Here is a 25939-nt window from a genome sequence, read left to right on the forward strand (position 1 = left end):
GGAGGAGGGTAAGAGGGAAGGAGGGAGGGAGGAAGGGAGGGAGGAAGAAAAGAAAAAGAAACAAGGGGGGGGTCAGGCGGTAGCATGTGGCGCAAAGAGCAAGGATGGGTATAAGGATCCCGGTTTCAGCCCCCCCCCCCCCCCCCGCTCCCCATGTGCAGGGGAGTCACTTCACAGGCGGTGAAGCAGGTCTGCAGGTGTCTGTTTTTCTCTTCCCCTCCTCTCTCCATTTCTCCCTGTCCTATCCAACAACAAACAACATCAACAATAACAATAATAAACACAACAAGGGCAACAAAAGGGGGGAAAGATGGCCTCTAGGAGTAGTAGATTCATGGTGCAGGCACTGAGCCCCAGCAATAACCCTGGAGACAGAAAAAAAAAAAAAAAGGAAGAAAAGAAAAGAAAGATAAGGAAGACTACATACTATTTTTCTATTTTTGGGTAGGTGATTGAGGACAGCAGAAAGATGCTGAAAGTTTCCATGTATGCTATGAGTCAGAGGGCATTAGCCCATCAGTTCGCAGCTTAATTCCTTGTTCATATTTTTCTTTCTGTGTGTGTGTGTGGGGGGGGTAATAGCTGACAGTATAATCGTTGGCACATGGGTACAATTTCTCATCTCACCAAGATAGGTGTCTGCAAAACACTCACTCCCTATCATCCTATACCAGCACCTGAAAGTCCCTCCTCCCTCAACTCAACTTTTTGCCCTTCTTCACCAGAGTCCTTTTCTTTGGTGTAACACACCACCAATCCAACTTTTGTGTTCCTCTTTCTGTTCTTGTTTCTTGAGTCTTGCCCGTGAGTGAGATAATCCCAGATTCCTCATTCTTATTCTTGGCTACACATTCAAGACCCTTTCTCACTCATGGGGCTTGCAGGATACTGAATTGGGGGGGGGGGGGGAGGACAAAAAGAGAGATGGGATTTTTTTCTTACTTTTTAGTTTTATCTAAGTTCTGATCTAATTTTATCAGGAAATCAAATGGGAACAGTTTAGAACCAAGTTCCAGGGATGGGAGGATAGCATAATGATTATGCAAAAAATACTTTTATGCTTGAGACTCCAAGGTCCCAGGCTCAATTCCCAATATCACCATAAGCTAGAGCTGAGCAGTGTTCTATTCTCAATCTGACCCCCCCAGATACCCCAATATCTCTCATTAAATAAAAAAAATTAAGTTAACAAACAAGTTCCAATCCATTCTGTGATTTCACTCTGATACACTCTTCCTGGAGGTAAACCAACTGTATTTTTTTTTTTTTTTACTTCATTTAGTTTCTGGAACTTATTTTGTTATTAGAATAGAAAAGTAGAAGAATGGAAGGTCACATGTCTAGTGAAGCATACTCCACTAACTGTTGATAAAAATTACTTGACTTCCTACAATATTTGGTTCTTTTTATTTTCTAGGTTAAATTTACTCTTACTTTACTATCTGCAACTATTTCTACCACCATTTCTCTCTTTCTACTCAATGCTTAACTTCTGATAGCACAGCAATTTTGCCATGAACTCTACACTTCATGTTCCAATGAATCATATAAATGACTCCCACCTGAAGCAGTGAGGTCAACAGCAAACATCTGTACCCTTTGGAGGTTAATTTCTGCCTTTAGTACAGCTGGCTGGCATCAGTTAAGCATCCAATTATTTAATACATTCAAGCTGTGAACCAATAAAGACTGACCAGTGCTAACTGCTGAACATCTTATGAATTTAAAAAAAGAAAAAACACAAGTGTTAGTTACCAGTTTATTAGTCATTCCAATTCTCTTCCAAAGAAAACAGTTCCACTGAATCCTCAGTGGATTCAGGGGCAGAAGCAGGACAATCAGCTGGTGTTGCTTTGAAGTGTGGCTGCAGGGCTTCCATCCCTCTCCCAGCTCAGCTGTTGAAGCAATGAAGAAACTTCAAAGCTGGACTTGCTGTTGTTCCTGTCAGAGGGGGGTGTGGTTCTCATCAGCTAGTTTTGGAGGAAAAAAAAAAAAACCTAGGAGGAATTCATCCATTCACTTGCCAAGATTTGCTGCTCAGGGAATGATCTACTAGTTTTCAGTTATGCATTTCTTGAACTAGTGGATGCAAATAAAACGTAGTCAGTTTCAGTTAAATGCATTTATAGATATAATTTTACAAATAATCTGCCAGTTTTTATAATTTGTCCAGATCATGCCTCACCACTGACACCAAGTAAAACCACTATCACCTAAACATATTCTCTGCTTGTGGAACTATATAGTTTCTCTTAAAAATTTAAGATTTGGGAATCGGGCGATAGCACAGCGGGTTAAGTGCAGGTGGCGCAAAGCACAAGAACCGGCATAAAGATCCCAATTTGAGACCCTGGCTCCCCACCTGTAGGAGAGTTGCTTCACAGGTGGTGAAGTAAGTCTGCAGGTGTCTGTCTTTCTCTCCCCCACTGTCTTCCCCTCCTCTCTCTGTCCTATCCAACAACGACATCAATAACAACAATAAGAACTACAACAATAAAAAAAAAAAAGGGCAACAAAATGGAACAAATAAATAAATAAAGATTGTCCCCCCACGCCATTCTGCTCATCCTGGTTCCTTAATTATGACTGTTTACAATTTCATTTTGCAGACAGATCATATACATACAATGTATGTATAGGCAGTGAATTCAAACTCATTTGTAAGAGAGAACTATTTGATTTGGCCAATAATTTACCTTGATATATATGTATGTATGTATATATATATTATTATTTATATAATTAGATTTAGAAAGTAAATGCAACTTTTCCAAATGATTTTATTTGTTCTAAAATTTTTCATTTAAAGTCTATATTTGAGGGGCCAGGCGGTGACTCACCTGGCTAAGTACACACACTAAAGTTTATATTCTTCATAATTACAAAGGGAAAAGGAAATAATGATTGAAACACTAATTCTTAAAAATAACTATAGCTTGGTTAAAAAGTGAATTATTGGGGGCTGGGCATTGGCCCACCTGGTTAAGCGCACACATTACTAAGTGTAAGGACCTGGGTTCAAGCCCCTGGTCCCCACTTGCAAGGAAGAAGCTTCACGAGTGGTGAGTCTTAACTTTCTCTCTCTTTCTCTCTCTCTCTATTTCCCCTCCTCTCACAATTTCTTTCTGTCCTATCAAAGGCAAAACAGAAAGAAAAGAGAAAGAAGAAAAAAAAAAAGGAAAAATACCCACTGGGGAGTGCTGGATTTGTAGTGCTGATACCATGCCCCAATAATAACCCTGGTGGAAAAAAAAAAAAGGAAAAGAAAAGAATTACTGGACAGTTACAACCTTTCTAGTCACAACCTCCAACCAACTATTGTAGAAATATATATGCAAAATTAGGATAAAAAATTTCATTGTACAGTATACAATGGCAAATGATATGAGAGTCGTTAGGGAAGTTTATCATGCTACAAAAGTATAAGTAATCAGACAGTTACATTAAATACTGGTGGTCCTATCATGGATAAGCAAGTTACACTAATTTAGACATGACATTTATTCAGCAGAATGACCATAGGATGACTTTAAGAAGATCATTCTGGCAGAAAAGAAACTGTGTGATTAAATAATAATAATAAGTTTCTGGGAATGCAATAAGGAGAAATATCTCAGTCATATAAAGTCTTCAAAATGATTATGCTTCATGACATAGAAAAGATAGTCAATTATGCAAATTCTGAAGAAGCAAAGTTAGTTAATGCAATTAAACAGTAACAGCAGTAACAAGGACACAGGTGATCTGTTAGTCAAATTACATTTATCAGGGCCAGGCGGTGGTGCACCTGGTTAAGCGCACACACTGTAGTGCACAAGGACCCAGGTTCAAGCCCCTGGTCCCCATCTGCAGGTGGAAGGCTTCATGAATGGTGAAGCAGGGCTGAAGATGTCTCTCTGTCTCTCTCAATTTCTGTATGTCTCTATCCAATAATAAATTAATAAAAAAATTAATTACATTTATTACACAATACAAAGTAAGAGCAAGTACTTTCCATGACTGAATTTTTCTTTTTTTCAATTGAGCAAAAAAATATTCAAGTCTAGTATCATAAGCTATGGATTCTTGCTTCCAAAGACGTGATTTTTTTCCTCTTCTTTGTCCTGATTGTATCCTGAAGAAATGAAAAGTTTTTACCACAAGGTAAGATCACTGACCATCACAACTCTCTGCTTACATCTTCCTAGGTGTATGAAGGTTTTCTGTTCTCAGGCCTTTTAAAAAAGCAGTTTATGATTTAACAGAAAGCACTGGGGACTTGATTTGTAACAATTACTTATGTTGTTCATTTTTTGAGATTTCATTCCAATGAGAGTTGTATATTGTCAATTTGATTTTGTGGTTGCTGGTAGTCATGTTTTCTTGCTATTAAAAAAGAAAAAGAAAAAATAAATGTAATGGCAAAATAATTACTAACACTGTTGAATCACATTTAAGTCATGATATGCAGTAAAGAGTTAGCTTTGAATTAAATTACTTTTATCTTTGGAGGAAATTTATCACTTTTTTAAGTTGGTTTTTGTTTTTTTAACCAGAGCACTACTCAGCTCTGGTTTATGATGGTGTGGGGGATAGAACCTGGGACTTCGGAGCCTCAGGCATGAGAGGCATGAGCCTCTTTGCATAACCATTGCTATCTACCCCTGCTCTTTAAGTGCTTTTAAAAAAATTTTTAATATGAGAGAATCTTTATTATTATTATTATCTTTATTTATCGGATAGAGACAGCCAGAAATAGAAAGAAAAGGAGGCAGATAGAGAGGGAGACAGAAAGCATTAGGGACTTGATGTGTAACAATTACTTATGTTGTTCATTTTTTGAGATTTCATTCCAATGAGAGTTGTATATTGTCAGTTTGATTTTGTGGTTGCTGGTAGTCATGTTGTTTTTCCCATTATAAATAATCTTTTAATTTCAGAACACTGATTAACACAGGAAACATTTAATTCATGGAACTGGGCCTACGGCAACATGGTGACACATTAATCATCATCTATTGGAACTGGTACTTACCAGAGATACCTGCAGTACTGCTTCACTACTTGCAAAACTTTCCCCCTACAGGTGGGAATGGGGACTTGAACCTGGGTCCTGTGTGCTGCAACCAGGTATGCCACCACCCAGACCCCCCCCCCCCTTTTTGTTACAGTGGCAAAAAGAAAATAAATATACCTGGGGGCCAGGCGGTAGCACAGCTGGGTAAGTGCACATGATGCGAAATGGAAGGGCCAAGAATAAGGATCCCGATTTGAGCCCCTGGCCCCTTACCTGCAGGGAGGGTCGCTTCACAAGCGGTGAAGCAGGTCTGCAGGTGTCTATCTTTCTCTACCTCTCCTCTCTCCAATTCTCTCTGTCCTATCCAACAACAGCAGCAATAACAATAACAAGGGCAACAAAATGGAAATAAAAGGCCTCTAGGAGCAGTGGATTCATCGTGTAAAATAAAGAAAATAAATATACCTTACAAACATAGGCATTTTGGGCACTAGGCAGTAGTGTACCTGGTTGAGAGTGCACATTCCTATCTGCAAGATCCTGGGGCCAAAGTCCCACTCCCCACCTGCAGTGGGGAACACTTCATGAGCAGTGAAGCAGGTCTATGGGTATCTTTTCTCTCTCCCTATCTACCTCTCCCTCCATTCTCAATTTTTCTCTGTCCTGCCAAACAAAATAGAAAGAAAGGAAAAAAATATATAGGCATTTCAATAAATTATATTTTATACATTTCCATCATGATCCTAAAAATGATGAAAGTTATTTTTTATGTTCACTTTGCTATTTATTTTACATCTGAATTATTCAGAAGTTTAAAATAAAATACAGGGTAAACATTAATTGTGCTACTAAAATTAAATTAATATTTCATTTTTCTTATCCCACTTTCCCCTTTAAAGTTAGTAATGCTTTTGTTCTCATCATAAGTACTGTGGCTACATTTTATTAGTCTGAGAGGCTTATTATTGACCACTGTCATTAATATAAACCAAAGCACAGGCCCTCACCTACAAAAAGGAAGCTTTGCAAGCAGTAGGAAAAGTCTATTTATCTCTCTCTTTATCTTTCAGTCTCTCTCTATTTCTCCTTTCCTCTCAATTTCTCGCTGTCCTATCAAATAAAACAATTAATAAATGTTTAAAAAGAAACAATGTACTTACTGTCGACTGTAAAACATTAACCCTCCAATAAAGAAATTTTAAAAAAAAGTAAACCAGAAGTAAATGCATTCTGCTTTTTTGTTTGTTTTTGCTTTTGTACTTTTAACAAATTTCTTGACGAAGAGCGGTTTTTTCATGACCTGGTTCAAGCCTAGTCCCCACTGCACTGAAGCAAACTTTGGTGCTGTGGTCTCCTTCACATTCTCTCTCTCGCATTCCCCCTTCTCCCTCTAGCCCACCCCCCCAAAAGTGGTTTAACGGTGGCACACCTGCTAGAGTGCACACATTCAAACTCCTAGTCCACACCTGTAAAAAAAAGGTGTACTCTATCATGAATGATAGAGCAGTGCTACAGATGTCTCTTTCTCTCTCTTTCCCCTTCTATCTCTGTCTCTTACCCCCATCAAAGAAAAAAAGGACACTGGAGTAGTGCAGGCACTGAGCGCCAGAAATAACCCTAGAGTTAAAAAAAAAAGTACTAAAGAAAAGTACAAGGCAAAATCTGTGTGACTGTCATTCACTCCTTATCTTTCAAACCTTCATTAATTTTTCACTAAGAAAAAGATCAGGATCTGTTTTCTCTACACTACTTTAGGTAGATCCAGAATTTTATGGTTTAAAATACAACCTTGGGAATCTTCCTTAAAATTCCTTAAGGGGCAGGATCAATAGCATAATGGTTATGCAAAGAGATTCTCATGCCTGAGGCCCCAAAGTCCCAGGTTCAATCCCCTGCACCACCATAATCCAGAGCTGAGCATTGCTTTGGTAGAAAATTAAAAAAAGAAAGAAAAAGAAAATTCCTCAAGAAACATAATTTTGAGGACTCTGGAGTCAGCTCAATATTAGCTCATAGGACTTGCAGGTTTGAGGCCTCAGAGACCCCAGGTTCAATCCCTGGTGCCATCATATGCCAGAGCTGAGTTACTCTTTCTTACATTCACTCTTTTAAGAGTAAATAAAGATATTTGAAAAGAGGGAAATACTTTGTAACTACTTTCTCTTGAACCTCCAGATTTTATCGAGACAAGATATATCACAAATACTAAGCATGACCCAATAGGAAGGGTTCAGTATTACAGGCAATAATAGTACTGGTACAGTAACTTGTAAGTTGGTATCACCAGCTATATTCCTGAATGACATTGCCATGCCACTTTTACTTACAAAATTCAAACCTAGGAAAAAATTAGCTCAGGACTAAAATGATCTTAGGCTAATCCCCAAAATGCCTTAGCCACTTCGGTGCCTCTCCACAATAGGACATAAAAAGACATTCAAGTGGAAAAAGAGTAGCCTTACTGGCTGTTCAATATCTAATTTTGTAGTTTACAAAAATATAGTCATGAGTGTTGCTAGAGTTCTTCTTGGAAGGCCCCCGTACAAACAGAGGCCTAATATATTAAACTTAACAGCAAATCTGGCATTGCTGATACTGTTTTATGTACCAAAAAAACACAGTAAGTTTTCATTATCATTTTTCTCTCATTCTTATTTCTTTTCCTCCCCCTTTCTTCTTTCTTTTTCTTTTCCTTCTTGTAGAACTGGGGAATCCCACATACATGATTTTACTACCTCTGGGGTACCTTTTAATTCAGAGAGAGAGAGGGGATGAGAAAGAGAAGAGAAAGAGAAAAAGGGGATTGGAGAGAGACCTCTAGTAACAGAACTCCCCTGGGTTCCATGGCACCACTTACAGGGTGCTGGGGCTCAAACCTGGACCCTCAGCATAGCAAGGGTACATATCCTACCCAATGAGCTTTCTAGCCCTATCAATAAATTCTGATGGCTTTTTGATAATGGGGCTCAATTCCAAAGGACCTATTTTTATACATGCTTATATATAAACAGAAAATATACTTACAGATGGAATACATTTCTAATTGTTGTCTTAAACGAATTTTGCTTATTGTGTCATAAAATTTGGGCTCTGATAAATTTTCTGCAGAAGGTGGCACACTGAAAATCCTCATAATTCTTCTTTTATTTCTAAAACAAACAAAAATACAGTAGAGATTTGAATTACTATCTAAAGAACTGTATCGTGACCATAATAATCAGAAGCTACATTAAAGGAGTTGAATAGGGAATGAGACCATCTTCTATTTTGGTTCTGTGAGTTGTTTCCTAAGCTCAAATACTATTCACTTTCACTAAACAAGTATTTAAGTATTTACAACCTACAGGGCTGAAAAAAATCAACAGAACATGTCTAATTAATGTAAGAAAGTGAAGCTGCTTCATGTCCCCCTACTCCCCCTCAGTCAAATGTAATATGGGAAAATGCAGAAATAAGAAGACATCTGATTCATTCCCCATCTCTTTCCTGGCATCTCAATAAAGTTAAATGACTGGGCTTGAGAATAAAGAGAATGTGAACACAACATAATTTTGGAAAATAATGAATAAATGTACTTCCTAGATATAACTGCATAGTCTTAGTAGGTCATCAACTTAAAAGTAAAAAGCAGTGCCTCTACTTTTAAAACACTGTGGAAGAAGAAGACTATTTTTAGAGGAAAGCTGTCACCTATATGGGAACTAGTGTTAATAGGTGGAAATTCCTCTCACCCATCTGTTAGAGTCCCACTGTGGCCAACATAGCAATTTCTCCAGGGACTTTCTCTAGCAGCTGCATCTGTGAAGGCTGAATCTGCCTATCAGAGAACAAGTGTGAGATCTCAACTATTCCCTAAAACATAAATTATTTCTAGATTACTGATTTTTTAAAAAACTACTTTTTTTTAAATGAAATTCAATTCAAATAACAGTTTTTCTTCAATTCATTCTCCTCTTTAATTTTGCTTTTAACTTTGGTTTATAGGACTGTATGTTACAGAAATACAGTTTTATACCTCTTAAGAATATGTTACCACATAATACCTATCACCAAGTACCAATATTCTTCTACCAAAATCTCTGGACTCCCTTCATCCATTCAAAATTCCCCTCAACCTCAGCTCTACAGTCTAAAAGCTTGACTTTTACTTTGCTTGTTCACTTGATTTGCTTCCTTAAATAGCTCACCTGAGTGAGATAGTTTAGTGATTTCCCTTTATATTTCTTGAAGGGCCAGCTTACTGGTAATGAATTCTTTTAACTTGTTTACCTGAAAAACTCTTTATCACTCCTTCAAATCTGACCTACTTAGGTAGAGTATTTGAGGGTAAAGGATTTTTCCATTCAAAACTTTAAATATAGCATGCCAGTCCCTTCTGACCTTTAGAGTTTCTCTTGAGAAAGTAGCTGATAACCTTATTGAAGTTCCCTTATAAGGAACTTTTTAGTTTTTCTCTTGCTGCTTTTAAGATTCTCTCTTTATCTTTGATCTTTACCATTTTGTTATGTGTCCTAGTGTGCATCATTTATATTAATTTTATTTGGAATTCTCTGGGATTCCTAAATCTCAGTGTGTTTCTCCTTCCTCACTTTGGATGTATTCTTGACAATTATTTTTTAAAATAAGAGATCTGTCTCTCTTTTCTTTCTGACATTGTTATGATATCAATGTTATTTCTCCTGATGTTGTTTCATACTTCTCTTTTATGTCGTTTTCTCTTTTTCCTTTCCCTTTTAATTCTTTTGATGATTTCCTCTGGTCTAGTCTCATTTCCAGTTTGATGTTTTAACCTTTGACTTTTGTATTTCTGCTGGTGGTCACCTTGTTTTTTTTTTTTTTCTTTTTTGTGCTTAGCTACTATATTCTTTAGTTCTGATTTTGGTACAGATTACTGTCTTGCTCCATCAGTGTGGGTATAATCTCCTCTGGCTTCTTCTGATATCTAAGGCTCTAAGGGGAGGCCTGCACAGTGATAAGGAGTTTTCAGTCATGTCGGGCTGAGCTTCATTGACGGGAGACAGACGACCAGGGACTCATGGTTGAGCTGTAGGCAGTATCTCTTTATTCATGCAGGACGCAGCACAATCTATACCAAGCTAAGCTAAACTAACAACTAACTAAAACGAACAATGTTGTCTTTATATACACTTCCCAAGTAGGGTGTGAACAGGATGTGATGCAGAGAGGGTGGAGAGAAAAGTGACTGGTGAAAATCAGAGTGTGACAAGGAGAGGGGGCGGAGCAAAAACATATCATGAACCAGTGGGGATTGAACCAATGCCCTGCAGTGGTTATGTAAATAGAATATAGTGGTTATGTAAATAGAATACAGTGGTTATGTAAATAGAATGAAGTGGTTATGTAAATAGAATAGTGTTAAGCAGGGGAGATTAAACCAAATGAAACAGAAGAGGTTTTAGAAGCATACCGACAATTCCCTCTTTCTTTTTAACTAATGGCCATAGTATCAGGATTGTGGGGTGAACAGAAACCTATATCGTACAGGCATTTTCAAAAGAACTGGCATAAGACATGGAAAACAAAATAGGCGAGCAGCAATAACCAGTGTGATGCCAAGGGGAGGCCTGAGGGGGTATTTTCTGCCTCAAAGGGCAAGGCCTAGCAGGCGAAAGGGCATTTCTTGTCTCTGGGGGTATCAATTGCCTCTGGGGGCGCTTCATGCCTCTGTGGGCATCTCTTGCCTCAAAGGGCGTTTCCTGCCTCTGTGGGCATAACCTAATAAGGAGGGGGAGTTTTCTGACTCTGGGGACAGAGCCTTCAGGTGAGGGGACATGGCCTATAAAGTCCCAAGGCTCTGGCTGAAGTTAGTCTTTGAGAAACACAGCAACGTGTACCAGTAAGTCCGATGGAAGTGTCAGTTCAAAGTAGATGACCACGGAAGAAAATGCCAAGGGATGAAATGCTGCATGTCTGTCTTGATGGGGAATGTCGGCCACCAGAATTCTGCTTTTCTGTAGAGAGTGAGCTTTGGAGTCTGTGAATCTGTTTCTTCAAGTTGTGCCAGGTCACATCATTGGTTTCCGGGGGTGTGTTGTAGTCATTCCATCTTGTGGGCGATGTCAGAGAACAGGGGTCCAAATGCATTTCCAGAAATTTTCATTTGAGTAGATGTTTTTTCATGTGAAGACTTGACAGCTGAAATTCACTTACTTGTCAAACAAAACTTGTAGCAGATTAGAAGTTTACTATAATTGATAACTCCATTATAATTGGAAGTCCTTTCTAGTATGATTTTAAGGTTGTTTAAACAGTTTAAACTCAATAAAATGTGGAAAGGTAAACAGAAGAACCACGGTAGAAGCCTCAGGCATGAGAATAATTAACATAATCATTGCACTATCTGCCCCACCCATAACTCATACCGTTTCAGGATTAAACATTTCAGATTTATGCCAAGATGTAAAAAAGAAATCAAAGGAGGGAAAAAACAATTTTTTGGATTATTTTTGGATGTCTCTAGAATTCATGGCTGTGTCCAGCATTTTTTTTTTTTTAAGTCAACGTCAAACAAAAATTCAGTCATTCAAATCACTCTCTTACGAAACAGATCTCACCATGTAGCATCAAGAGTCCCCGGAGGGCGTCCTAGTCCAAAAAGCTCCTCGAAATTCCATTTAGGGTGCTTCTGACTGTTCCTGCTGGATTGCTTCAGGCATCTACTTTTAAAAGCGTTTTCCCATCGAAGAAAGAATCCAATCAGGAGAGTAGAACTAACCACGTGTCTCCATTCTTGGGGACTGCCAGGGTACTGGAGAACGCTCCTCAAATTAGAGTAGTCCTTCTCCATGGGAAACATGCGAGAAGAAGTCCAGAAAGTCCCAGTGGAAATCTCCATGCATATCCCAAGGTCTAGGATCACGGTCATAAAGAACCAAATTGTGGCCTGGAGCAAAATGTAGTCCTTTTCCTCGGGAAACATGAGAGAGGGAATACAGAAAGTCCAAGGAGAAATCTCCGTGCATCTCCCAAGCTCTATGATCCCGGTCATAAGAAACCAAAGTTCCCGGTCAGGGAACCGAAGTGTGGCCCAGAGTAAAATGTTCCAGAGACAGAGAAACTGTCTCATAATGAAACAGTAGAGGCTTTGGCAAACCTCTTCATAAGTAGAAAGGCAACCCATGGTGGATAGGTAGCCAAGTTTACTTATCTGGGCGATGGGCGGGTTAGGTCCCACGTCGGTGCCGGTCCCTGTTTCAGGGCTTATGTCAGTCCCTTGTTCGGGCGCCATATGTCGGGCTGAGCTTCGTTGACAGGAGACAGACGACCAGGGACTCATGGTTGAGCTGTAGGCAGTATCTCTTTATTCATGCAGGATGCAGCACAATCTATACCAAGCTAAGCTAAACTAACAACTAACTAAAACGAACAATGTTGTCTTTATATACACTTCCCAAGTAGGGTGTGAACAGGATGTGATGCAGAGAGGGTGGAGAGAAAAGTGACTGGTGAAAATCAGAGTGTGACAAGGAGAGGGGGCGGAGCAAAAACATATGAACCAGTGGGGACTGAACCAATGCCCTGCAGTGGTTATGTAAATAGAATATAGTGGTTATGTAAATAGAATACAGTGGTTATGTAAATAGAATGAAGTGGTTATGTAAATAGAATAGTGTTAAGCAGGGGAGATTAAACCAAATGAAACAGAAGAGGTTTTAGAAGCATACCGACACAGTCACAATTGTTTGACAGAAACTATAGGACCAAGGTGGAACCAACCTGAGTAGTGTCCAGGAGTTCAAGTTACAAGTACTCAGATAGCAGGGTTTCAGGCTTAAAAAGACTCTAGAAGGGAGTCGGGCAGTAGTGCAGTGGGTTAAGCACACATGGTGCCAAGCTCAAGGACGAGCGTAAGGATCTCAGTTCGAGCCCCTGGCTCCCCACCTGCAGAGAAGTCACTTCACAGGCAGTGAAGCAAGTCTGCAGGTGTCTATCTTTCTCTCCCCCTCTGTCTTCCCCTCCTCATTCAATGTTTCTCTGTCCTATCCAACAACAGTGACATCAATAACAACCACAACGACAATAAAACAAGGGCAACAAAAGGGAAAAAAAATAAAAAAAGAAAAAGATTCTGGAGCTTCAATTCCACATGGTGAAAGTGTACACACTTTGGAGTTGGCAGAGAACAGAGTTTGGTAGGCTGTGGGCCTTCAAGTGAGAAGTGTAGGTCTCCTTGCCAGCTGGATATGGTCTGGAAGGTCCATAGGGTGACTGCTGGCTTTACAGGTACATTTTGTTTGCTTTCAGTCAGGATTGACCTGGTGAGCACAGGGTATCTCTGATAGGAGTCAGTATTCTTGGTAAATGTCTCTGGGTTCCCAGCTAACTCAATAGGTAGGCAGGGGAGGAGTTTTCCTCCAAGACTCTGTTACCCAGAGTCAGTGACTGTGAAGATTAAATTCCAACATGGGCTATAAAAGTCTTGACTTCAATGAAGTTGCAGAGTTGTCAAGTGAGGAAGGTTTACAGTCTAAGTTTCTAGCATCCAGTAGCAACGTTGTAAGTTTAGGACTGTAGTAGGATTGGGGCACTGTACAATCTGTCCCCAGATTAAAAGTCTGCACCTCAGAGAGATCTCTTCTTGACTGTAGCTTGTTGTTGCACAGTGGGGTTCGAGGTTTCTTTCTGGCATGGGGCAGGGGAGAATCACTGAGTCCTCATCAACTGGACTGATCTTTTGTTCTTTGTGGCAGCTTTCTCGACTAGGTTTCAGGTCAGTTTCTATGCAGGTTGTTTCATGCACTGGTTTAGTTTTACTGTCACTACAGGAGGAGATAAAGGCAGATGCTCCCTATTTGGTTATCATTACCTCTAGTCCTCCCCCTTCTAAAACTGTACTTAAGGAAAAGAGATTTAGAAGAAAATAGTTCTGCAGACACCTATCATGGGAAGATGAGAAATTACACTTGTGTCAATAATTGTACTGTAAACTATTTGTCTCCCAATAAAATGATAAATATAAATCATGCTATGATTGGAATAAAGGCAGAAGATATTTATTGAGGATTTAGACCATGCAGCATAGAAGGACACAGAGGTTAAAGGTTCTTGTGTTCCAGGAACTGACGTTTCTGAAGAATGGACAGAGATGTAGTCAGATATGGCTTATACTGCTTAGTAAGGGCTATGATATTTTCATTTATAAGAGACACAAGGAAAAGGTTAAACTGTGTAAAGAGAGATTTGCTGAACACATTGACGTGTTTCTATACATTTCAGGGCTGTGTGCACTCTAAATGTGCTTATCCAAAGGAGATAGTGACCTAAACTGGATGATAAAATTGAGCTATATTAAAGAGAGAGAGAGAGAATGGAGTCTGTATTAGAAATGACACAATGGGATTTTTAAGCAGCTGCTCCAAGTGCCATGCACCAGACTTAAATTGCCATCTTTTAGAGCAATGGGGGTTTTTCAAAGTCAAACTTTAAAGTCTAGTACTCCAGATTCAAAGTAGACAGTAATTCTGTAGCAGGAACAAATATGTTGATGAACTGTTTTTGTGCATTCAACTCAATCACAATGAAAAACAATACAAAACACCTATAAAACTTTTAAACACCCTGGGAGTTGGGCGGTAGCGCAGCGGGTTAAGCGCATGTAGCGTAAAGCCCAAGGACAGATGTAAGGATCCTGGTTCAAGCCCCCGGCTCCCCACCTGCAGGGGAGTTGCTTCACAAGCGGTGAAGCAGGTCTGCAGGTGTCTGTCTTTCTCTCCTCCTCTTTGTCTTCCCCTCCTCTCTCCATTTCTCTCTGTCCTATCCAACAACAACAACAATAATAACTACAACAATAAAACAACAAGGGCAACAAAAGGGAATAAATAAAATAAATATTAAAAATATATATATTTTTTTATTATTTATTCCCTTTTATTGTCCTTGTTGTTTTATTGTTGTAGTTATTATTGATGTTGTTGTTGGATAGGATAGAGAGAAATGGAGAGAGGAGGGGAAGACAGAGAAGGGGAGAGAAAGATAGACACCTGCAGACCTGCTTCACCGCCTGTGAAGCGACTCTCCTGCAGGTGGGGAGCCGGGGTTCGAACCGGATCCTTATGCGGGTCCTTGTGCTTTGCGCCACCTGCGCTTAACCCGCTGCATTACAGCCCGACTCCCAATAAAAATATTTTTTAAAAAAACCTCTTAAACCCCCAGTTACTTGTCTACTCTAACATAACAAAAATGTTTACCTTTTGGCATACATGAAGAGAGCGAAACTAACAAGGATCACTACCAAGTAAACATTGGTGGCTTCATTCCAGGCCTCATGCACGCTGTAGTCAATAGAATCATCGTCACCCATCACTCCGTAACCCTCAGGCATGGGACTGTAGAAAAGAAAGAGAGAGGGTTTCTTTTAGTTAGTGATTCTATGGTCGAGGGTTACAAACACACAGCTTGCTGATTCATTGCAACCTGCCCTGTGGCCCTGGAGTAAAAAGTGTTTTTATATTTCTAGATGAATGTATTTTAAATGGTTGTGACTACCTGCATCATATTCCTAATTTTTGTCTCACAATTCTCAAAGCCTAAATTAGTTACAACCTGGATTTTCAAGAAAACTAAGGTAATAAGTTTGATTCTTAAAAAAAAAATGTTTGACTTTTGAAGTATCACAGCTCCTTCATATAAGATTAAAACTTGAATTGAAAAAAAAATCCCATTAGGAAAGGCTATAAGCTGAAATGTTATTTATTGCACAATTTGCAAAAGAACAAGATACTTTTAATACATACACCTTAACAATTGGCTAGTGTTGTGCTTGTGACAGCTGCTTAGAAAAGGTGAAATATCCATTAACAGTGCTCTTCCTATGTGTCCTAATGGAAGTGAAAAATGTTTGGAAGTTTATCTAATAATTTGGGCCTCCTGGTCAAAGTTGGTGGAAAGGAGCTATGGGATAAAAAGTTACTTTTGCTGATTACACAGCTGTGACTTCTATTCAAGGAAATGCATTCTTCCCACACTCCTACAGAAAATAAAAAGTGGTAACAGCAAGTGTATAAAATAGCTTGTGAAAGAGTAATCATGTCTGATTTGTGTTTGCAAGCTTAATTGAATTTTTGCTTAAAAAAATTCATCCCTTGTACTGTACATAAAAGGTTAAGTGCAAGTAAAACTACTTAATATGTGAAAGATATCCAGAAGTGTGGTTTTAGATACCCCATAAAATGGAGAAAAGATAAGTTATAGGTGATAACCGTAAGGTTTTTTTTCTAAGAATAAGAGTCCTTTTCAAATACCAGGGGGAAAAAGTATCTGAAATGCCTAAGAAATTGTTAAAGCTATTGGAAATTCTCTCACTAAAATCTCTGGCAAACTATCCTGAAAGCCTCCAGAATGTTCTTTTGTCTTGATTTGGCTCACTAAGTTACTAAATCTGTAAGAAAGGCAGTTTGTTTTCTTTTTTAGAGCTTGTCTCTGCATAAAATGAATAAATTTTCTCCAGAGATCTGCTACTACACCAGGGGGCATGTTTCCCCTTTCTGACACCTAATGTCTTACACTGAGGGCAAGGGCAATTTCTCTAATGTATCTGTTGGAGTCTGATGAATATAAAGGTTGGCATTATAAAAATTGGCCAGGCGTTAATAAAAATAGAACTTACTTTAAAGTACAAAAAATTACAAACATAAGATATAACTATTTGTAGTATTAGATGGTATTCAATTTCCATATATTAAAAGTGGTCTATAAGGTGGAGGAGAGAGCATAATGGTTATGCAAACAGACTGCCATGCCTGAGCCTCCAAAGTCCTAGGTTTAATCCCCTACACGACCATAAACCAGAGCTGAGAGTGCTCTGGTAAAAACAAAAACAAACAAAAAAACCAACCAAACAACAGCAATAACAGCAACAACAAAAAAGTGGGCTATAGATTTTTTTTTTTTTAAATGTGGGCAACACAGGAACTGAACTCCAGAATTTCTCTAATTGTAATATTATCATTACTAACAAATAACCAGCTGACTTTAGACATGGAAACTATTGGAAGACTGAGACTGTAATTATCTTTATAATTTACGGAATTTAGGATTTTGATAGGGTCTAAATGTAAAATAATGACTACGTTTTGAAGAAAGAAATAACTTTAGGCATTTGATTTGAGGTGCTGCAGAAAAGTAGGGACAATTACGCTGCAAGGATGATAGCTTTCAGTATTGAGAATGATTAACATACTGGGGAAAAAAACTAGGAACACTATAGTCATGGTCATTAGAACATCCTACAGGTACCATTTTATTTGAAATGGCAAAGTGTCTACTAACTGTTCACTAATCTCTCAATGGATATGAGCAGGTTTAATTTTCTTTCTCTCCCTTAGCCAGAGCACTGCTCAGCTCTGGTTCATGGTGGTGGTGTGAACTGAATCTGTGACCTCAGAGCCTCACTCTGTTTGCATAACCATTATGCTATCTCCACCACCCTTAAATTTCTTGTTTTACATTTCCTACAGTTTGTCTTCCCCTTGCTACAATTGATTCCCAATTACAGCTGGCCCAGAAGGGTAAACATTTAACATGAATCATACATTATTGGTTGCAATAACACTACTGTTCTATGGTTCTGGGGACATGCACTCGAGTTATTTTTAGTAGGACAGTTGTGAAAGATTAGGACTGAGGGTAAGGCTTTCCTGCCCAGTCCTCCATCATGACCAATGGCATGATTCTGTATGGCTGCCAGAAATGAAGAATGATCTTGTCAAGAATCATAGTGCAGACATAGAGAAATGGAGAGAAGGGGGGAAGACAGAGAAGGGGAGAGAAAGACACCTGTAGACCTGCTTCACCGCCTGCAGGTGGGGAGCCGGGGGCTCGAACCGGGATCCTTAAGGCCGGTCCTTACGCTTTGCGCCACGTGCGCTTAACCCGCTGCGCAACCGCCCGACTCCCGACTCCCGTATCATGAGTTTTTTTTAAAAAATCAATTTTTGATTTTGGAGCTCTTGACACCATGCTTAGGGTGGTTCCAAAACCGCTACCCTTTGTCAACAATCATTAAGTACTACCATTTTCTGCTTCTCGCTTAGAGGCTTGTCCAGATCAAAATCTCACAGTTCCCAGAGCTCCCCGTAACACCACATACCCCCCCCCAAATAAACGTGATTCTTTAAATTTTCCTTTCTCCTAGTCCTCTGGGAGATGCTAAAGCTTTGGCTTCCTGAAACATAAGAATATAAGCTAAGTGTGTGGTGCGGGGTGGTGGTGATGGTGGCTGTTTTCCATCAGCAAGAGGAGAGCTGATAACTTGAGGGTTCAGGCGCTGGGGAGCTCCACCGTGTCTCAGCACCCTGCTGGAGGTGGTTATATAACTCTGCCTCGCTCACCCCGGCTGGGTCCGGGAGCGGTAGGGTAGGGCAGTCACACACATCTGACTTTCAAAAAAGTCTCAACTCCTCCAACCGTGACCCCTAAACTTGTGAGACCTGCACCTTCCGGAAAAGAAATCCGGCCGAGCGGGTCTAAAAGGATAATCCTCTCCCAGGAAGCGGCCGCGGATCCGCCCTCCCTACTACCTACCCCCCCACTACCCCACCTCCGCTGCTTCTCGATATTTGCGCGAAACCCCAACCACCCCGGGTCGCCCCGTCTTCCCCGCGCTTTTTGCATCGCAGACTCATCTTCCACGGTCTCGCCTGCATTTCTGCAAATCCGGGCCTCGCTTTTCCCTTGGGAGGTTGGGTGTGTGTGTGTGTGTGTGGGGGGGGGGTGGGCTCGGCAGGTGGGAAGAGGCTCCAAAGCCCCCAGACGTCAGGCCGGCGGCAGAGACTCTCCCCCCACCCTCCGACTCCCTCTCCCCCTCCCCCTCGCCGCGGGGCCAGAGCGGGGCGGGGCGGGGCGCACGCGCGGAGGGCGGGGCCGGTGACGCGACCCCGCTGGGTCCCGGAAGCGCGAGGACGCGGGGGCCACTCACGCTGCTTTGGCTCCAGAGGCGGCGCGCGCGGCCAGGCAGCTCCGCTCGGGACTCTTTCCCCCGGAGTCGGGGCCGGGCGCGCGGGAGCCGGTTACCGAACGGACCCGGACGACTCTGCTTTCGTCATTTCCTGCCGGCCCGTCGGTTTCCGGATGAAACGAGGAGCCAGGTCTTCCCCCTTTCCCCCCCGCTTTCCACACCCCCCGCCCCGCTTAGGTTTTTTTTTTTTTTTTTCTTGAACGGGAGAAACGCCGCGACGGCCCCGGTGCCGCCCCCGGGCGCGTGAGTGGAGCCGGGTTCCCCTACACCCCCTCCCCGGCGCGTCACCGCTGGCCCCGCCCCCGCGCTCCGACCCGGGCCGGTGTCCCCGCGTGAGGTGTGGCGGGCTGCGCCGGCGGGGGGTCTCGCCGCCTCCTCCCGGAAGCCCACGTGGGTCCTGTGAGGCGACTCAGCGCCGGGCGGGAAACGGCGGCAACCGGGCGCTCCCCAGGGGCTGCGGCCGCTCGGGTCCTTGCGCCACGGGCGCGCGGGGCGGCGGAGGGGCGGTCGCGCTCTGTCCTGGGAGTGAGACTGAACTGGAAAATCAGGGAGATGCCCCTTTCTTTGCTCCTTCCTTCCTTTCTCCCTCCCTTCTCTTTCTCCTGTCTTCCTTTCCTTCCGTTTCTCTCTCGGTAACGAATGCATAAGATTACTTTTAATATTTGCGAGGGGGGGGGGAAAGCACGTGCTTTCCAAGCCGTTTCTCCTCCTCCTTTTTCTCTGTCATAAAAAAAAGGATGCATGGCGGGGATGGTTGAAAGGTTTTTTTTTTTTTTTTTTCCCTCCAAAAGTGGGAGCGTCTTAGGATGTCTGGGTGGTGGGAAGCGGAGGTCTTAACCTGCTGGAGGGAGCGCGGTGTTGACATGTGCGCGCGTGCATACACGGGCGGGAACCACGTGCTTCCCGGCCACAGACAGACCGACAGACAGGTAGCAGCTGGGTGTCTGGAGGTGCTCGGCGCCCGGGTGGCAGCCGGCAGGTTTTCAGTCATTGCTGCAGCCTCCCGGATACCTGAGCGGCCACTTACCCAAGTGCTGTTCCCTGTTTTGAGCTGGTTTTCTGGCATCAGCCGGCTGCTGATTCAAAAATCCTTGCTGGACCTGGACCGGGAGCGGAGGAAGGATGAGCAGAGATCAGAGCGAAGGATTGATGGTCCGAGACTGCCCCAAATGCCCGCGTTGAGCTTCCTGTTAATTGAACATACTTTGGTCTAGATGGAGAGCCATCGCTTGATACAATGACCTGACTTTATAGTATTGTAATCAGTAGTTACTATGTCTTTTTTTTTTTAAGTCATTTAGTTGGGGCAGTAGGAACAGTAATAAGCGATGTTTAATAGTGCTTGTTTTCCCAGATTTGTGCCAAATGGTCCACTCTCCTTTTACCTTTTGTGATCTTTAGGGATAACTTTTTTTTTTTTTCTAATAAGTTATTCAGAGGTAGTGGAGTACAAGAGTTTGATGTGTGCAAATGTAGACTGTATACATTAAACACTTGTTTCTGTTTTTGTGAAATAAAAGGTATTGGTGTGTAAAATGACCTCGATAAGTAAACGGATGTGTTTTTCAAGTTGGAAGGTAGCTTTAAAAATGCATGGAGCTGCAATTTATTGCGTATTCAGTGATTTCTAAAGCCTTGTGTGTCATATTTATCAACGTTCCCATTACATAATATTCTCACCCAATGAGCAAGCTATGCCAGAACATTGGTAGAAGATAAGTGTTGGGAAAGCCTTCATGGCCCTTTCTAAAGACTCCTTCTTTCAAATTCAGTTTCTAATTTCTAAGTAAGGACAAACTAGTGACTTAATGAACCACGAAGACCAATTTTCCAATGCCTAGTCAAGGCAAGAAAAAGCAGTAGAGTGGCTCCCATTAACATTCTTGGAAATATAAATGTGAGAATACCCACATTGTGGGGATTCTTCCTACTTTTCTAGCTTGCCTTTAAGTATCTGAAGCATTCTGTTTTTAATCCAGTGATTGGTATATTAGCCAGTTAAGTTTGCAATAGGATTCAACTAAGCTGTTTTGACTTCCTTAATACAGTTATTTTGGCTTTTCTCTCCCTAAAATGGTTTGTACAGGCATAATAAGAATGATGGTGGGCTACATCTTGTGAGAATAGTAGAAGTTGAAAAGGACTGGAAAGAATGAGACGGGAAGTGTACCATTATTGGCTGGAAAATAATTGATTTAATCTGTCTTCTGATTCCATTAAGAATGCTTAGCCAGGTAGTATTTATAAGGTTTCTTTACCTGGAGGCATTCTCTTTGGGGTGGAGATGGGTGGAGAATTACCAGTAAAGGAAGGATGTCAGAAGAAAAAGGTGTATGTTTTTTGGAAAACTTTTCACCACTGTTTACCGATTTTTGCCTCTGCCAACTGTCGGCATGCACTTTTCCTAGTAGATATTTGATATTGGTGGGTACCCATTCATAGATGAAATAAAGAAGGGAAGAAGAGTCACAGGACTATATAAACAAAATTTGTGGGCAAAATTTGGAATTGGGTCTCCCACATGAAAACCATTCCAATAAAATTTATTGTATTTATCAATCATTTATGTGTGTCCAGAAGTAATAAGAATATCCTTTTTTTTTTTTTTAATGTGACTTGGAGAATGAACTGATGACCTTGTGTTATGTGTGATACCATTGAGCAGCTTCCTGGCCCTGTCCCCTCCTTGAGCCCCCCCCCCCCCTTTTTTTCTTAGAGAGGAGACACCACAGCTCCACCATCCAGGGAGCGCTGCCAGTGCCATCCATGGTGTGCCTGTGTGTGTAAGGGCTCAAACTCTGCTGTGTACATGTAGAACAACCATCTTCCTTGCTCCCTGGACAATATCCTTTTTTAAAAAATTATTTTTTTTTTATTTTTGGTGGACCCGGGGACTTGCACATGCTTGATTTCACCACTCTGGGCCTGTGTGTGTGTGTGTGTGTGTGTGTGTGTGTGTGTGTGTGTGTGTGTGTTTAATAGTGGTTTACAAAAGTAAGATTCCAGGATATGTAGTTCCACACTTTGCCTACCTATGATCAAAGTTCTGTGCCCCCACAACCCCAGTGATTACTACAGTAATTCTCACAAAATCTTAGAGACAGTTTCCTTTGTTTTCTTTTAAAGTTCATATGTTTCAATTCTCTAGATTCCACCTGAGTGAAACCATTGATAATTGTCTTTGACTTCTATTTATTTCTCTAAGTGTACTCATCTCCAGTTCCATACAATTTGTCCCAAAAGACATAATATCTTTTTCCAGTGCAGAGTAGTATTTCATGGAGTATATATCCCATAACTTCTCCATCTAGTCACCTGTCAATGAGCATTTAGGCCGCTTCCACTCTGTCTACTATGAATAATACTGCTGTGAACATAGGGGAGTATATGTCCCTTTAAATTAGTGTTTTCATGTCGTTTGGATAAATGTTGGGTTACTTTTGTTGTTGTTGTTGTTATTATTTATTCAGGTGGAGAGAGTGACACCATAGCATTGATGCTTTCTCTGTTGCCATAGCATCTCCCATGTGGTGCTGGGCCTCAAACCATGGTTTCAGGCATTGCATTGTAGGCACCCTGCCCAGTGAACTATCTCTCCAACCTGGGAAAATATCCTTTTAATGTGCTGTATAAAGCAGTGGAACATACTTAGAATATGATAAACGAAAAGCTGGTGAATTTTTCGTAACAGCCATTTCTGTATGCTTGTTGTTGCAAAACCAAAGTGGACATAGCGCCAGTTTTGGCTGCTTCTTATAAGGTATTTAATGCTTGCAAGGCATTTAAGATGTGTTTTGTCGGAGAAGCAGACAAACCCCTTTTGTTTCATTCTCCAATACTTGCCTTTCACGTGGAATGCCTTTAAGCTTCTGGAGTACAGCGACCTTCTCTGTTTCACTTAGCACCATTGTCTGTAGAACCTTGAACAGAGCCTAACATGAGGAAGCAATAAATATTTATGGGATGAACAAAAATACACGAGAATCCTTTTTTCTCTTCTTCCTACTAGTGAAGATTCCACTTAACCTTTCTGGGCAGGGCCGCTTATGCCCTACCCTCATTACAGGCATGATAGCCCTTTGAATGTTAGCTGTTTAGTACCACACACTTTGGCTCATCCTTTATGAGTTTATATTAAATGTTTCCTGTGTTTTGTTCCACCCAAAATGTGTTACAATTATACAGTGCCCTTTTTGAGAACTTCCTTGTTCATCCAGTGTAATAATATATAGGTAGGAGGTTGATTGAGTATTAGATACAATAGGGGAAACATTGAAATATTCAAGATTTGGTCCCTGTCTGCAAATAGAATTTTCCTAGAGCCTTTTTGTGTGTGCGTTAAGCAATAGGAGGATTTGGGGTGAAATGGCTAGCAATAATAGCTAATATTTATACCATATTTAAAACATGGCAGATTGTGCCATTGCCATTACATGTTAATTTATTTTACTCTCACAATAACCCATTGAAATAGATTTAGTCACATCTTTTGAAGTGAGGAAACTGAGGTACAGCATGGTAATTAAGTTAGTCACAGAGAGGGGGCATGTGAACCCAGGCAGTCTGGCTCCTGAGTCATTGTGGTTTCTTTGTGGAAGACAGAGAAAAGATTTTTGAAGTTGATGCTGCTTTTTTCAGCTTTAAAAGGTGCTCTTTTTCAAATTTCAAAGTATCTTAAAAAATTTCAGTGTCTCAGCTGCAGAAAGAGAATGAGTTTCCAGATAGAAGAGGTTGAGAGGACACTGCATTTCACGATGATTAAAGGCAAAGGGAAAGGATCTGAACTTTGTATCTCAAAGCTAGTGAGGATTATAGCTTTATAGGTACTGAATTCTAGAACAGTGATTCAGGACTGGGACAGTGGAACAGGGCATGGGACAATGACTGTCAATGTTAGGAATTTAGCATGAAAAAAAGGAAGCCAGGGCAGGGGTGATGGCACAGCAATTATTCAGAAAGACTTTTACGACCGAGGTTCTATAAAGTCCCGGATTTAATCCCCTGCACTACCATAAGCCTGAGCTGAGTTGTGCTCTGGTAATAAAATAAAAAAAAGTATGGTAAATAGAATAATATTGAATGATAACTTGATATGTTACCACTTTTCTTTTTAAACACTGACTAGATCTAGACCTCTCCTGATAATAAATTCCTAGAATGTGTGTCACTGAAAATTGTTTCTTGTGCACATTCATTCCTTTGATTTGTTCTTATATGTAATTCTGTTTCACGTTTTCCACTTGTCTTGGGCAGTAGAGAACAATATTGAGGTCAGGACGGTTCTTAAGTGCAAGTAATGTAACAGTTGGTGTGGGGGGGGAGGGGGGTGTCTTTGACTTGGTGGGAAACCTGGCATGAAGGCTCTGAAGCTGTGTGGAATTAGATGAGGGCCTACACACTCCAGCAAATGAAGAAACATTGTATTCTCTGAAAGCCCAGTTCCTTATCTCCTTTACTGGGGAGCTGGCGATACTATCTGGGAGCAGGTGCCGCTGGGCATCAACGGAACTACTCAATCAAAGTGATTCTGCAGATAGGTGACTCACCTCCACACCACTGTCCAGGAACCAGAGTTTGAGGAAGTGCCTTGAATGAATGAAGCATGACACAAACCTGGTTAGCAGCTGGGGAGAACACACTCTCTGCAGGTATAGTACTCTCTGCTACTCATTGTTTCTGCTCAATAGAGGTAGAGGGTCGTGTTGTTTTCTTTGGGGGGTGGTTTTTATAATCTGAGTCAGTGAAGAAATGTCATTGGGACATCACATATTTTGGGGTAATTACGAGCATTGCTCTACAGTTGTCTAAAGATCCAGTGAGAGGATTTTTGTAAAAATACGAGTTAAAAATAATCTATATTGAATCATTTATCTAGTTGGCACAGCAGCCTCAATCTTAATTTCAGCCTCTTCTCTTTTTTTTTTAAAAATTTTTTTAAAATTTTTATTTATTTATTTATTTATTCCCTGTTGTTGCCCTTGTTGTTTTATTGTTGTAGTTATTATTGTTGTTGTCGTTGTTGGATAGGACAGAGAGAAATGGAGAGAGTAGGGGAAGACAGAGAGGAGGAGAGAAAGAAAGACACCTGCAGACCTGCTTCACCGCCTGTGAAGCGACTCCCCTGCAGGTGGGGAGCCGGGGTTCGAACCGGGATCCTTATGCCGGTCCTTGTGCTTTGCGCCACCTGCACTTAACCCGCTGCACTACAGCCCGACTCCCCAGCCTCTTCTCCTTAAGGGAGGTTAGAGAAGAGGGATAGCTTAATGAAATCTCTGCTGTCCCATTTGATGATGTTTGGACTGTAGAGCTGCATGTTGACCATTAGCTAGCATGGTGGTTTCTCAGGAGTGTGCATGACAGATGATCTGAGACTTATTATAAAAGTAACAGGTGCCAAAATCTAATCCAGAGATTGAGATTCCTTATAGATGAAGCTGGGCACCTGGCCATCTGTATATTAAACCACCATCTAGTGATTCTAGTACACTCCCCCACCCCCATGAGAAGAACCAGCCCTTTATTTTACACATGAGAATACTGGGGCAAAGTTAAAATGACCTGACTACAGCTAGTGCAGTTGAAGCAAAATTTTACCATCAGATAAATAAGTAATTTCAGAATTTTATGATAAGCACTTTCAGAGTTTTATGACTGAAAGAAATTTTCCAGGTAATCACTTCAGTGGCTCATTTTATAGCTGAATATAAATCATCTTATTCAACCATTTCCAAGTAAAATATGAATGACTAAAATAGTGTTGTTCTCAAAAGCTCATCTCCTATTGTGGCCATAGTAAAGGTCAAAATAATTTCAACAATTAGCAGTTATTGCAGTATTTTTCTTATGTACCTTGTGGTCTTTTAATTTTTTTAAATTGTAATGTATTTCAAGTAAAACTGAAAGATGAATTTGAATCACTTGTTTTTATTTAGTTACTTATCTTTGATTCCCTGAACCAACCCAGGGCC

The 25939-nt window shown here is 40.9% G+C and overlaps 2 protein-coding genes across 6 annotated transcripts in view; one reads left to right on the forward strand and one right to left on the reverse strand.

The window, feature by feature from the left end:
- Window positions 1-1745: 1745 nt before the first annotated feature.
- Window positions 1746-19066, reverse strand: SMIM19 (small integral membrane protein 19). 3 transcript variants are annotated; one of them, XR_009547327.1, is made up of 5 exons: window positions 18933-19066; window positions 15205-15342; window positions 8021-8145; window positions 3788-4365; window positions 1746-3239 (listed from the first exon to the last, which is right to left on the reverse strand). XR_009547327.1 is itself a non-coding variant. In XM_060181711.1 (4 exons), coding segments are annotated over exons 2-4 (261 nt in total). In that variant the 5' UTR covers window positions 15339-15342; window positions 18933-19066; the 3' UTR covers window positions 1746-1939. The 3 variants fall into 3 exon arrangements, 2 of the variants coding, with proteins under 2 accessions (XP_060037694.1, XP_007522810.2); XM_060181711.1 differs by lacking the exon at window positions 3788-4365 and having other exon boundaries at window positions 1746-1941; XM_007522748.3 differs by having other exon boundaries at window positions 1746-4365.
- Window positions 18965-25939, forward strand: part of SLC20A2 (solute carrier family 20 member 2) — a 103108-nt gene continuing 96133 nt past the window's right edge. Inside the window, exon 1 of one of the 3 annotated variants that reach the window (XM_060181612.1) lies at window positions 18965-19101. The gene's annotated coding sequence lies outside the window, so the exon portion shown is untranslated. Of the gene's footprint in view, window positions 19102-19165; window positions 19309-19330; window positions 24620-25939 lie in introns of those variants that run through there. The other 2 variants (XM_060181622.1, XM_060181616.1) reach the window with 2 other exon arrangements.

Source organism: Erinaceus europaeus, chromosome 2, assembly GCF_950295315.1.
Source record: "Erinaceus europaeus chromosome 2, mEriEur2.1, whole genome shotgun sequence".
In the NCBI taxonomy this organism is placed as follows: domain Eukaryota; kingdom Metazoa; phylum Chordata; class Mammalia; order Eulipotyphla; family Erinaceidae; genus Erinaceus; species Erinaceus europaeus.